The sequence below is a fragment of the Falco cherrug genome, chromosome 4, assembly GCF_023634085.1.
Source record: "Falco cherrug isolate bFalChe1 chromosome 4, bFalChe1.pri, whole genome shotgun sequence".
Lineage (NCBI taxonomy): Eukaryota > Metazoa > Chordata > Aves > Falconiformes > Falconidae > Falco > Falco cherrug.
Genome location: NC_073700.1, coordinates 77,602,701 through 77,614,838, shown reverse-complemented (window position 1 = coordinate 77,614,838; position 12,138 = coordinate 77,602,701). Strand labels below are relative to the sequence as shown.

Sequence of the window (12,138 nt, the reverse complement as noted above, 5' to 3'; positions counted from 1 at the left end):
TCTGTGACTCTTAATAAATGTCCTATTTTTTGACAATATCCTTTCTTTTACTCCCAAAGCAACAGCTGAAGAAAATTACAGTGAAACAGTATCAAAGGTTGCTCAGACTCAATCTAATGCTATCTAGCAGGCAGTGGAATAAATACCAAAGGAAGCCGCAGCAGCATTTAAACTAGGCTGAACAAAGCATGGACATACGTGCCCCTGGGTGCCTTTGGAGCAGGGGCCCTTCCAGCGCTGCCTGCCTCGGTGCAACCCGCAGCCTGCAGCTGCGGTGCCTCAGTGCAGGGAGAGACAGATCCCAGCCCAGCTTCAGGCTGGCCTGCGACTGTACAAAAGCAAAGGGCTGTGCCAGGGTTGTGCTCAGATCTCCAGCACCTTGCAGAGGCACGTGTAGCCAGGAGGGGAGGCACCAGTGCCTGCTCTGCTGCGGCTCAGTAGATGATTCCTTCTGGTTCCAGCAGCAAGTACTTCTTCATGGACAGGGGGATGGAGAGCAAGGGGACTCCTCTGTGGCACCTTTCTGACAGTATTGCCCGAATAGCACATCTGCATAAATGCATGAGTGACCGTGGTGAATTGCTGCACACAGTGAACAACGAGTCATAGAAATCCTGGTGCCGCTGCAAAAAAGGCAAGTGCAGTTTAGGGCAGTAAGACTGTTTTCCTTCCCTCCCTTTCCCCTACCCACATGCAGCCCTTGGCAGAACGAGGTAACAAGCACAGCCAGCCATCCTGTCCCTTGGAGGCACATCAAGCACCAGGGACTTGGTTTAGCCAAATGCCTGCACAAAATTCTCATGTTAACCTCAAATATTTAGTGTTAAGTTAAAGACCATGATGAAATCTTTAGGTTTGGTATGTCTTATATCCATCAGTTTGAGGTGGAGATTCCTCTGTGGTGGTGTTAGTCCTGATCTGAACAGACACTGCAGCCAGCTCAGGGTCAAAGCACGTGGACAAGTTAATCCTCTAAACCTCACTGCGGGACAGCGAGGTAGCGTAACGCTGGCGTTACCGGTGAGTTAGCTGGGGCTGTGAATGGCAAACTACCTTTGGTCTCACTCATCTCCCCAGTGGCCTTTTAGAATAAATAAAATTGCATCCCCACAAGAAGAAAAGTGCAGATGCTTACAAATGATTCTGAAATAAAAGAAGCAAATGGTAAATACACGCAACTAGTGTGAGCTGACCTTATTTTATAATCTTGCTACTGGACAGATCTGGTTATATATGTATTCAGATGCCCTTTATATATGGAAAAGTATGGATTTGTGTCAACAAAAAAATTTCTTCATTTTAATATCAAATTCAGCAAATAGCTTTGACAACAAAAATGAAAATCTCAACAAAGAAATAGAGCAACTGTAGACTTTTCCAAATAAGAAGTTCCAATATTTCAGATTAAAAGCTTTGTTTGAAGAATAATAGTAACAACAACAACTATTATTATTATTATTATTATTGTTGTTGTTGTTAAGGTGAAATAGACCTTTACCTTTTGATTTTGTGTTCACCCAGAATGATTTCTTCTAATTTTTTCTGAACAGATCTGACACAAAAGGAGTCTCACAGTTCCTCTGGCTATATAACTCTGCATTATAATATGGACAGAGTTCCCTAAACATCACTGATAATGCATAGCAGATATTGGTGCACTTCAATGGTGATTTGAAAATTTTGAAAAAGCCCAGCTTTAATAAAAAACTAGATTTAAACTGGAATATTTAGACTACGAGGATTTTTGAATTAAAGGGATAATTATGTGAAAGCATGTAGATTGCCCCATAATTTTGCTTTTTGACAACATCTTTTCCTCTTTGATGTCTCATTTGTCACTTTCATTCTCCCCTGTATTTGCAGCTAACCAGTCCTGCTCACAGTCATACCCATGTAACATGTACTTTCAAAATATTTGCTGACTTAAAAAAAATATAAATATATAAGCGTTGACAGATCTGAGGAAACACTAGTCACAGCCAGAATCCTTGCACTTGGTGAGTGCAGGGACAGCTGAGCTCCTGCAGCGCCCCTGACAGGGAGTGCTCCAAAGGATAATGTTGCAATGAAAATTCCTCAAAAATATGTCTTTTGACAGTGATTGATCTGCTTTTGTCAAGTGAGTGATACTAAATGCAGAAGTCCCAACTCCTCTGAGATGGTATTCTCTTTCAAAAGCATTCTCACTTTTCTGTGGCCAGATACGGAGAATGCAAATGAGCTTGGATTTTACTTACAACTCATTAAGAGCTTACCTCAAAGGCATCATCAGGTATGGCTGCTTTCCACTTAGATGTTGATTTGATATGTTCGTAGGTATTGACGACAACTTCGACAGCTCTGGGGTGGGAATGGCAGGCTTGTAGCACCTGCAGGCAGGATGCATAGAGACCATGAGTACCACCAGGAAGCTGGGATTAGCCTGGATGCTTGGCACTATGCAACGGAATACTGAGACAGACACAGCCAAAGAATTACGACAGGCTAAGGCTGGAGGTGCAAAAGACACAAGCCTTGTCTACACTACTCACTGCAAGTACAGCAATAAGCCCCAGGCCAGCCACCAGTGGAGCTGTGCAAACCCCAGTTTAACACCACACAGAAGTACTGGCTTAGATCTCCAGAGCAGTGTAGCTCGCTGACGGGTTGGGTTCCATCACCCAGATCTGGAGATAACTTGTTTATAGTTGGGTTGATTGACTCCACACCAGGCAAAGCCATGCACAAAGTTTTTGCTCCAGGTCGGGCAGTACAGGAACAGAAAAAATCCCCTTTGTATGAATAAAAAATATATCATTACAGGAAAATTTAAAAGATGGCTGGAAGATAACAGAGCTCAGAAGTAAGCTTCCAAGCCACCCGAGGCCCCTGAAACAACTGCTCTGCGCAGTAACTTTAGTGCAGGAGGAAAAAACCCAAGTCTGTTGTCACTCACACTCAGAGAATAACACATTGCATTCACACCATATGATGCACAATTGTGTCCCACAGTTGCCAGACTTTCAGAAATAAAACTGCAGAACATCCCTCTGGGATAAATCACCTATATATCTTACAGTTGGGCAAACGATCATTTGGAAGGGAGACCCACTCCACACAACTGGAGAAAGGCAAAGGCAGGAAGAGGAGACCCCTGACCTGGACCTCAGACATGCTCTAGGAAACTAAGGGTTTTTCTGTTGCAGGCAGAGCCACCTCACTCTGGGCTCAAGAGGGCACAACCAAAGGTTTGGCATTTTTTTCAAAGGCTCCTGGTTGTTTGGCTTGTTAAAACTTTACATATAGAGTGGACGAGATGCAAAATGTTGCTTGAGGCACTGGATGAGAGAGAATAAGTCCTGACTACAGCAACCTTACTTAGCCGTTTGATATAAGACTGTCAGAGACTTCTGTGAGTGCTTTGGGCTTTGCAGAAGTTTAGAATTTCTTTGGGAGGGATCCTGCAATCATTTTTCTTCTTTTTTTTCATCAACTATGAGCCCAGGTCCATCATTTCCCCTTAATTTCTCACGTTTCCTGGGAATGAGCTGAGGCTTTATTGAGAACCATTTCATTTTGAATAGATTAGATTTTTACAGGTCAGAAGTGACAAACTGAATCAAGTGGTCTGATCTCCAGACTTTGGTAGAGGCCATGAAATCTGCGTTTTGTATAACCCAGTTAAGCCTGTATGGAGCCAGGTTTGATAAAGGCATGTAGGTTTTCTGAAATGAGAAAGTGAATCAGCTCTGAAAAGTTAGGCTTGAACCAGCATTCAGAGTTTGGGGTTTCAGGCTGATTAAGAACAAAAATGGGATCTGAGCCTGATTTCTGGCATTAGCAACTGCAATTTCACTTCAGTTAAGTGATACTGCTCTTACAGCAGTTCGGCTTACAAAATTTTGGGCATTCTGGGCCCACAGTTTACAGGACTCCAGCAAATCCAGATACCACCAAACCCCGAAGTTTGGCTCTCTCATCCCATTCCTGCTCAAGACACCACCTCTTTCCACATCCCTACTGTACAAAGCCATCCTTAACCTTGTGGAATTGCAGAGGATATATCCTAGCTGCTCCATGATTCAGCAGCAGCTGGTAGCAGATGTCAGGCTGGGCAGCTGGCCGCACAGATGTCACTTTTATGATATACTGCAGGGGTGCACAGCCATTGACATCCATGATGTTTGCTTCTGCTCCTGCCTCCAGCAGCATATGCAGCAGGATGTGATCACAGTTCCAGGCAGCTTTGTGAAGTGGGGATTTGAAATCCTCATCACGAGTGTTCACTTCAGCTTTGTAGTCTAAGAGCATCCGACAGATGAGGTGGTGATCCGGGCTATATATCTGATCCTTATAGTGAAGAGCCCAATAGACTGCGCAGGCCAGGGGAGTCTCCATGTAGGCATTGAGAGCATCGATGTGTGCCCCTTGTTCCACGTAAAAGGCCACGAGCTCCGGGATACCCAAACGCGCAACGATGTGCAGAGGGGTCTCCTCATCTTGGTTGTTTGTTTTTAGGTTCACATTCGCTCCTGCCAAAGAAAGATGGTGGGAAAAAATGAAGGCAGCGAAACCCCGGTTTGGCCGTGCCTCTGCTTGAGCCCTGCTACCCAGGGAGAAGGTGAGGGTGAGCAACTGGCATGGAAGACACACATGGAAATGCAAGTAGCTGGGGACAGGGACCCTGCACTTCTTAAGGCTCCAGGAAACCCTTTGAAACTTCAGGTTCTTGGATCCGGCTTCAGATGCGATAGCGTGGCCCTGAGCTGGCAGAGAACCTTATCTGAACACTCTATTTTGGAGCAGCGTGTGGGTCCAAACCTCCGTGCAAATTGCTTTTGCCTATAAATTAAGAACTGGAGGAAAAAGGGGAGCTTTGCTCCTGCTCGGGAGAACAGCTCTGCTCAGCTCTGGCGCCGTGAGAAGGCTTCTGGCGGCATCTGGTTAACTGCCAGCTTGCGAGAACGGACATTTTCTGATATACCTATAGATGATATAAAAGAAAAAACCCTGCCGGAGTCCCCAGCGGAGGGTCTGGAGCCCGTTCCCAAGCCGTTACGGGGGCGGCGCGCCGGCTCCCTCAGCGCCCGGCGCCGTCGCAGGTGAAGCAACAGCGCCATCTGCCGAGCGGCCTGGGCCACCCGCCCGGCCTCGGGGGTCCCCAGGCCCGGGCCCGCCGGCTGCCCTCCCGCGGACCGCTCTGCCGAAACGCCGGTGGCTGCGGGGGGAGTGCCCAGCGCTGCCCGTCAGGGAAGGGGACAGGCCGGCAAGCCCCCTCCGCAGGGCAAAGGCGAGCCGCCGCGGGGCCGCCGCCTGGGGCCCGGGGGCTGGGGCAGAGGCGCAGGGTGGCAGCAGCCGGGGGCAGAGGGGCTGGGGCAGAGGCGCAGGGTGGCAGCAGCCGGGGGCAGAGGGGCTGGGGCAGAGGCGCAGGGTGGCAGCAGCCGGGGGCAGAGGGGCTGGGGCAGAGGCGCAGGGTGGCAGCAGCCGGGGGCAGCTGCCAGCTTGAACCTTGAACCTGGGCTCTGAGCAAATGTCAGTAACGCACCGGTGCGAGGGCAAGCCCCCACTGTGCCGCCAGCCCTTGCCTCTCCGGGCTCCAGAGAGTCCTTACATCCCCGAAGGTACACCGGGCCGAGCCGGAGCGGTTGGGAGATGGGGAGCTTACCTGCGGGCTGGGAAACCGGGCGCTGATGCTGTTAAGCCAGGCGGAGCGTTAGTGGCGTTACATGTCCGTGTGAGCACCAGCAGCCCGAGCCCGCGGCTGGCACAAGAACGCCGGATCGGTTTTGCTCGGCTGGCGACTCGCCCAAACCAGAAGTGGTTACGCTGCATTTACCTGAACTGGCCCAGTGAGACACCAGCGACTGGAGGTGGCAGGGTGGGAGATGCCTCCTGGAAGCTTTGGTGCAGATACTAACCAAAACCCTGGCTTCAGCTGTTGAGTGGCGCTGCTACCTGAATGTGCACACCTGTCACATTGTGCTCCAGACCTTTCCCAGTTTGTCTGGAGTCTCGACTTTTAGTTCATATGGAGATTTTTGTTTAGTGAGTGCTTTGGGATGAAGGGTGGCTTGTAAAGTACTGTTATTCTGTTGCTGATGGTGGATGGAGAAAGCCTAAAGAACAGACCCTTTCATTTGCATTCATCCTGTCCTATGTTATAAGAGTACATTTGAATTTTAAGATTTTTCCATGGTAGCAAATTCAATTCCTGCTGTCAGCACTGTTTGCTTTGGACAGGCTAGAACTGGCAGCATTTATTTTCCTTTCTACCAAACAAAATAATATGTATCTTCCCAGCAGAAGAAAAGCAAGGCCGTTATTCACTTGGGACCATAGATTGCCTTGCCCACAAAGTATACTTGGGCTCTGCATCTCAGGAAAAGCCTTCAGTAACAACCCATGTAGCACACAAAAACCCAAAAGCATTTGTGTTTGCCATAGTGTGGCGTAATAAATAGGGGGATATCTCTGTCTGTAACTGAACACTTGAGCTGCCTGACTTTGTGTACCTTTTACCGTGTCCTGAGTCAGCATCCTTGTGTTAAGGAAATAGTGTGTGGCACCAGTATATTTATCAAGGAATTATGCCTAGTCATAGCTTCATTTGTTCCAGATGACCAGCAGTATAATGTATCTTTACTTTGGGAAAACAAAAATCTTATACAACAGCATTTCCCACCCCCCCCACCCCAATCCCTACACAGATGCAGGAGTTTGGCTGCTGACGAATGAAGAGACAGTATGAAAAACTGCATCCAGTTTTTCAAGGCCAGGTCTCAAAAACCAAGTGTTTGGAAGAATTTTTTCTGAGATCAAGGAAATCTGAACAAGAAAGAAGAGGAGAAGGGTGCACTATCATGTGAAAATATATCAATAGTAAATCTAGATGAAGAAGACAGAAGAAAAAAATACAGAAACAGATACTCCTTGGTTCCAAGGAGCTCTTCTGCTGAGGGACACACTGGGCAGTGGGCTGGAGGCACTGAAGTAGGAAAGGATTCTAGAGTAAGGGCCAGTGGCCAGGGAGAGGGAAGAACAGATGGGATGAGGAATCAGAATGGGAGAAACTTCCTCTGATCAAACAGATGGGGAAAAGGAGTCTGACATGAAGACATGGGTCACCTGTGGATGGAGGGGACAGATACACATGTACTTATTGTACATATGTACAAACTTCCTCCTAAGAGAAACCAAAGACTGTGCCCACCATTTCTGGGCACGCTGCAAGAGATGCTCCAGAGCGTTACCTTACCTCTCCAAACCAGCTGCTGGGCGCAAGGCACAGAGGTTCGTGTCGTACAGAAGTGCAAGGGTGCCTGCCCACTCATTGAAAAGCAGTTCAACTTAGCTCCGTGGTTGCAAAGGATCTTGAGACATTCAACATTTGCCATTTCACACGCGATGTGGATTGCAGCTTTTCCATTTGGCCGGCAGTTGATGGTAGCTTTGTGATTGAGGAGGACCGAAAGACTTTCCAGATGTCCATACATAACAGCAAGATGAAGTCCAGTTGCCCAGGATATTTTTAATTTGTAGCTAGGCAGCCAGTACCCTGTACAAAGTGAAAATGTGTTACCATCCTTGGCAAAGACTTTTCTTTGAACTATCCACCTACTGAGAATAATTGAAGGGGAAGGAAGCTTTTGAAGGAAGGTTCGAGTTTTGCTTTAATTTACTGTAATTTCACCAGCTACAGCTTAGTGCACACAAAGTTCTCTCAGCTTCACTTTCGTTCAGCACTGTTACTGTGTGTGCTGAATACTCTGCCTTCTGGAGAGATAATTCCCACGTAGATGTACTCTGAAGGCAGCTTTTGTTTTTCTTGTGACCTGTGTAGACTAAATTAAAAAAAAAAAAAAAAGTTTAGAGCATTTGAAATGCCACTAGCTAAAAAATATGGGGGAAATGGGACCTTCAGCCTGCCAATAGCCGAACAAAAGTGCCATTGGAATAAGAAGGCAGCATTTACTTAGGCTAGTGACTCAAAAGATAGCTCATCCTACTGTTTCTGCGTGGGAGATGGCAGGATCTTGCATGTTGGGAGCTGGATTCAGCCTTCCAGTGATGCATTGCACATAGATGACCCCTGGCAATGTGGCTGCAGCTGTATCACAGACCTGCCAGCTACTGCCCTTGAGGAGCATGGGGTGGTGGTTTGGATGCTGATGTAAATTAGGTTGAAGAGCCAAACAGAAGCAGTGACATTAGCATGAAAATTGCCTTCAAAATGTTTGGATTTTTCTGTGAAAATTTCACAATGATGTTTTTCTTTTTTTTTTAAACTTACATCAGGTGTAAGACCAAGTAACACTTAAATATTTGTTCCCAAAATAGAACTACGTGCTTAATGACTGCACAGAGACAGTCTCAGAAGTGATTACTATAATCATTTGTTTAAAAAGAGTAAACCACAATAATAACGTGAAGAAGGGCAGGAGAAATCTGAAACTTTTCTCTTTTTTTTTTTTTTTGAGGTACAGCAGCCGCATCTTAGCTAGAATGTCTATAAAATTTTCTGGTTTTGATTTATCTATTTCTCTTTGGACAAATGCCTGGTTGAATACTGTTATTATGTATAAGACAAAGAAAAAAATACTAAATGTGTATAATAAAGTCAAATTAATTCAGACTTTCATTTTTTAATCTCTAGTTATATATGTTTTTTCAACCTTAAAGTTACATAGATAAAGTTTTTACAGTATCCAAGTGTGTTGTATTAGACAGAAGATGGAAGGAAAGAGGTAGATAGAAACAAAATGCTGGTGGAAGGGAGAAACTTGAAATAAAGTTTTTCTTTCCTCCTCGTTAAATTGCAAGTATATTCTGAGATAGATGCAGTAATGAAGTTCTCATAAACGTCTGAAAAATGCTAGATTTCCACTGAAAGGTTACAGATATAAAATGGACAGTCATGACAGCAGCTGCACCTCCTGTTCTGGCACAGCTGCACTGACTTGTTCCTGGCCAGTACAAGCATTTATTATTGCCGGCGTGTGAGATGTCAGGGGTGAGAAACTGTCCATCCACGGAGGACCATGGCATCCATTCTAGGACTAAATTTTGGGGACTACCAATCCCAGTCCCCAAGGAACTCATGCTGCGAATGGCAACAGCAGGCACCCCTGAGGCACCTGAGTGCCCAAGCGGGGCGCAGGCTCCTCTGCAGCCTCTCCACCCTCTCTCAACCTCCTGACTATGCAGGTTACACTGGCAGCTCTGGTAAGACAACCTTTTCATTACATGAAAACTGAGCACAAAGTAGATGAGCTATATCCCAGAGTCTATGCATACAGCAAAGCAAGTTTCTTAAATCACCTCCCTATCCAAATTCACATGCAGTGTCCCCCTTGTTACTGGTGAGCTGTGGAGCACTGCTAGCTTATCCCACATGGAGCTGAGCCTCACATTTATGGCCAGATGTGGGCCATAAAAGATACGTAACAGCAGGAAAGTGATCCATAAAAGCCAAGTTTTCACTTTATATAGCCACAGTTTTCCTGCTGGAGACCACCGTTTATGTCCTTTGCCTGTGCTGCTGCAGGTAAGCTGTACTCAGACATCCTGAGGGAACATCTTGATGCCCTCTGCTCAAACCCACAGACACCACTGAGCCCAGAGGGCTGGGGACCAGGCACTGAGCAGGGAACAGATGGGCTCTGTGGGAGGCCTTGCTCAGCTTGCCTGTTTCTTTAGTTAGAAACATGAAAAAGACATGGCTCATGCGAGGTCAGTGTCCTTGGGAGTTCTCAGCCTCACTGGCAGAGAGGAAGCAAAGCTGCTGTCACCCATGGCACCTCTTTTCCCCTTCATCACTTAGGGCTATGGCAAAGCTCAGGCTGTCTGAATGGTGGGATGGTGGGGCTTCATTTTTCTCCCCTCTCCCTCCTCGAGGATATCCGTCTTTCATATCACAGTTACCCCAAATCAGAATAAAAGTAAAATTTGCACAAGAGTTGATAGAGTGCCTCCTGCCTTTCAAAGTGAATGCACTGCTGTGACTTAGGCCATAGGGTGCATTTACCTCTCTTCTCTTTGGAGAAAGGAAAAGATTTCTCCAGAAAAGACAGGTTAATTCTTGCAGTCAAATGATCTACAATTAAAAATCTATGCATTAATCCTGTAATCTCAAACCACAGCCAGAATGCATCTCAACCTGCTGAGGACAGAATAAAAGGTATTTCAAGACACATTCGTCACTGCATGCCTTAGTTCAGACACTGTCCTCAAGGGAAGTATGTCATGACTGCATCAGGACATCACCCTAATGAGAAGAACAGGAGCCAATCATTAAACCAGCAAACACAGAGAGGGAGAAGAGGTGGGACTTTGTCCCTTCCTTATGCCACAGAAAAGAAAGTGCATTTGCTGTGCTGCTGGCACCGGAGGTGTTTATCTCCACGTAGGATTACTTCTGGCAGAGGCTGATCATTACTGTTTTCCAGATACACACACAGAGTCTGTTAGCAAGTAGGTCATGAAGTATGCTGATTTTAGCAGGGAGCAAACTTGGTTTATTGCTTTAAATTGTAAGTTTTGGGAAACTCAAGCGGTGTCTGGGTGAGAACTGGTTTTCTACACTCCAAAATAGATGTCTTTTCTGGTTGTGTTTTTCCAGATGACTTTTCTGTTTTGATACACTAGCACATCCTCACTTTCTGTCAGTTTGAAAAATAAATCTCCTCCCATCCAGCGACATCCAAGGTCCACAGGATTTCCTTAGCTCTGCTGAGCTAGGGAGCATTCACTCTACTACTACCGTAAACTGAAAATGGAAGACATTGTATATTATGTTTCTAAATGGCCTGTATATGTGACTGGTTACACGCAAGAAATGTTTATACCACACTGAGCCTGCATGTGTCTATTCTGGGCTTTGCACCTGAGTTCTCTGTGAGGAAATGGCAAAAGACTCTTCTTTCTGGACACCCCTGAAGCTGCAGTAGTTCCTCAGCAGTATGGAGGCTCAGGCTGGTCTCTGGCCTGCCCTCCACCAAGCTCCCCTACTGCCGTGACCACAGCCGTATGAACCTACTGAGATGTTACTGCCTATGAATCAGCCTCCTCTGCAGCGTCAGAGGAGATAAAAGGCCACAGTATCTTGAAAATCATTCAAACCCATCTACTTCCTGGCTGGTGAATGCTGCCACGTTTACCTTGTTTGTAGGATGCCAGAATCAGGTTTTCATCTTCCACTTCAAACACGGTGTCCACGTCTATTTTCTTTTGGCTCAAGAGCTCTTCCAGTGTTTCAAAGTCATTGGACTTCAGGGCTTCAAAAAAAGCCTTTTTCACCATCTTTGCAGCTGCAGCTCGAGTAATTTTCCCCTTTGTATTCTCTCCCTCTTTGTATGTCTCCTCCAGATCCATTTCCAAATGTATTTGTTTGTGCTGCGAAGAGGTGTACGCTGAGGTGCCTATAGCACGGTTGCATGCTGAAGTTCCTGAAGACCAGAAGGTAATTTTATCACTCAGTCATGCTGATCCGCTTGTTCTATTTATATGAGGGGCATTTCAGGCATTGAAATGTCACTCTTAGATATCACCACACTCTTTTTATGAAAGCAAGGACAGACAAGCTAGCAATAACACCAAAATAAAATTTATCTCTATGGGCTTTATACACATTAAGCTTCATTAACCACACGGTTACCCTCTGGTTCTGCCATATAATTACATTAAAAGACACTAGTCCTGGGTGTTGTTTCTCAGCTGGAGAATCACTCAACATTTTCTTTCACAGTTTCCATAACTGATCTATTGAAAACAAAGGACCGTGGTGCTCTGCCTGCAGATGCCTTTTAGCTAGTGCATCTCGGGGCGGGGGGGGGGACCCCGATAACATCCCCCAAGGCACTCTTCCTGTGGGAGGTAGCTCACTCTTCCCCAGGAGAGCATTGGGCATGTTGGTCCTGGTTTCATTCTTCCAGCCATCAGCCAGCCTTCACAAGAGCCCCCCACCATGCAGGTCTCAGGTACCCTGATCTGTAAGGCCCCCAGGAGATCACTGCGTTGATCTAGCCTGGTCTCCTGACAGCAGGATTTTCGTAGTTTGCTCAGAGGCCACAAGCAGTGCTCCCAGGAAGCAGTGCATCCCAGGATAAATGCTGGGATGAGGGGGCTGCAGAGCTGTACAGCCATGCTGGGGCAGGGGGGGGA

General features: G+C 46.4%; 1 protein-coding gene across 1 annotated transcript; it reads right to left on the bottom strand.

Annotated features, from left to right (window-relative positions):
- Positions 1 to 434: 434 nt before the first annotated feature.
- ASB4 (ankyrin repeat and SOCS box containing 4) lies at positions 435 to 11,349 on the bottom strand. Its single transcript, XM_055709749.1, has 5 exons — positions 11,136 to 11,349; positions 7,235 to 7,534; positions 4,021 to 4,511; positions 2,256 to 2,369; positions 435 to 623 (listed from the first exon to the last, which is right to left on the bottom strand). Exons 1-5 carry the CDS (start codon positions 11,347 to 11,349, stop codon positions 435 to 437), a joined length of 1,308 nt encoding a protein of 435 aa, XP_055565724.1.
- Between the last annotated feature and the right edge of the window lie 789 nt (positions 11,350 to 12,138).

What these genes read in the sequence shown, in the direction of transcription:
- ASB4 (XM_055709749.1), bottom strand. Translation starts at nt 11,349, where the DNA reads ATGGATCTGGAGGAGACATACAAAGAGGGAGAGAATACAAAGGGGAAA. An exon ending in TCTGGCATCCTACAAACAAG is followed by an intron (nt 7,535 to 11,135) that starts GTAAACGTGGCA and finishes CACTTTGTACAG; the next exon opens with GGTACTGGCTGCCTAGCTAC. An exon ending in CCAGCAGCTGGTTTGGAGAG is followed by an intron (nt 4,512 to 7,234) that starts GTAAGGTAACGC and finishes TTTCTTTGGCAG; the next exon opens with GAGCGAATGTGAACCTAAAA.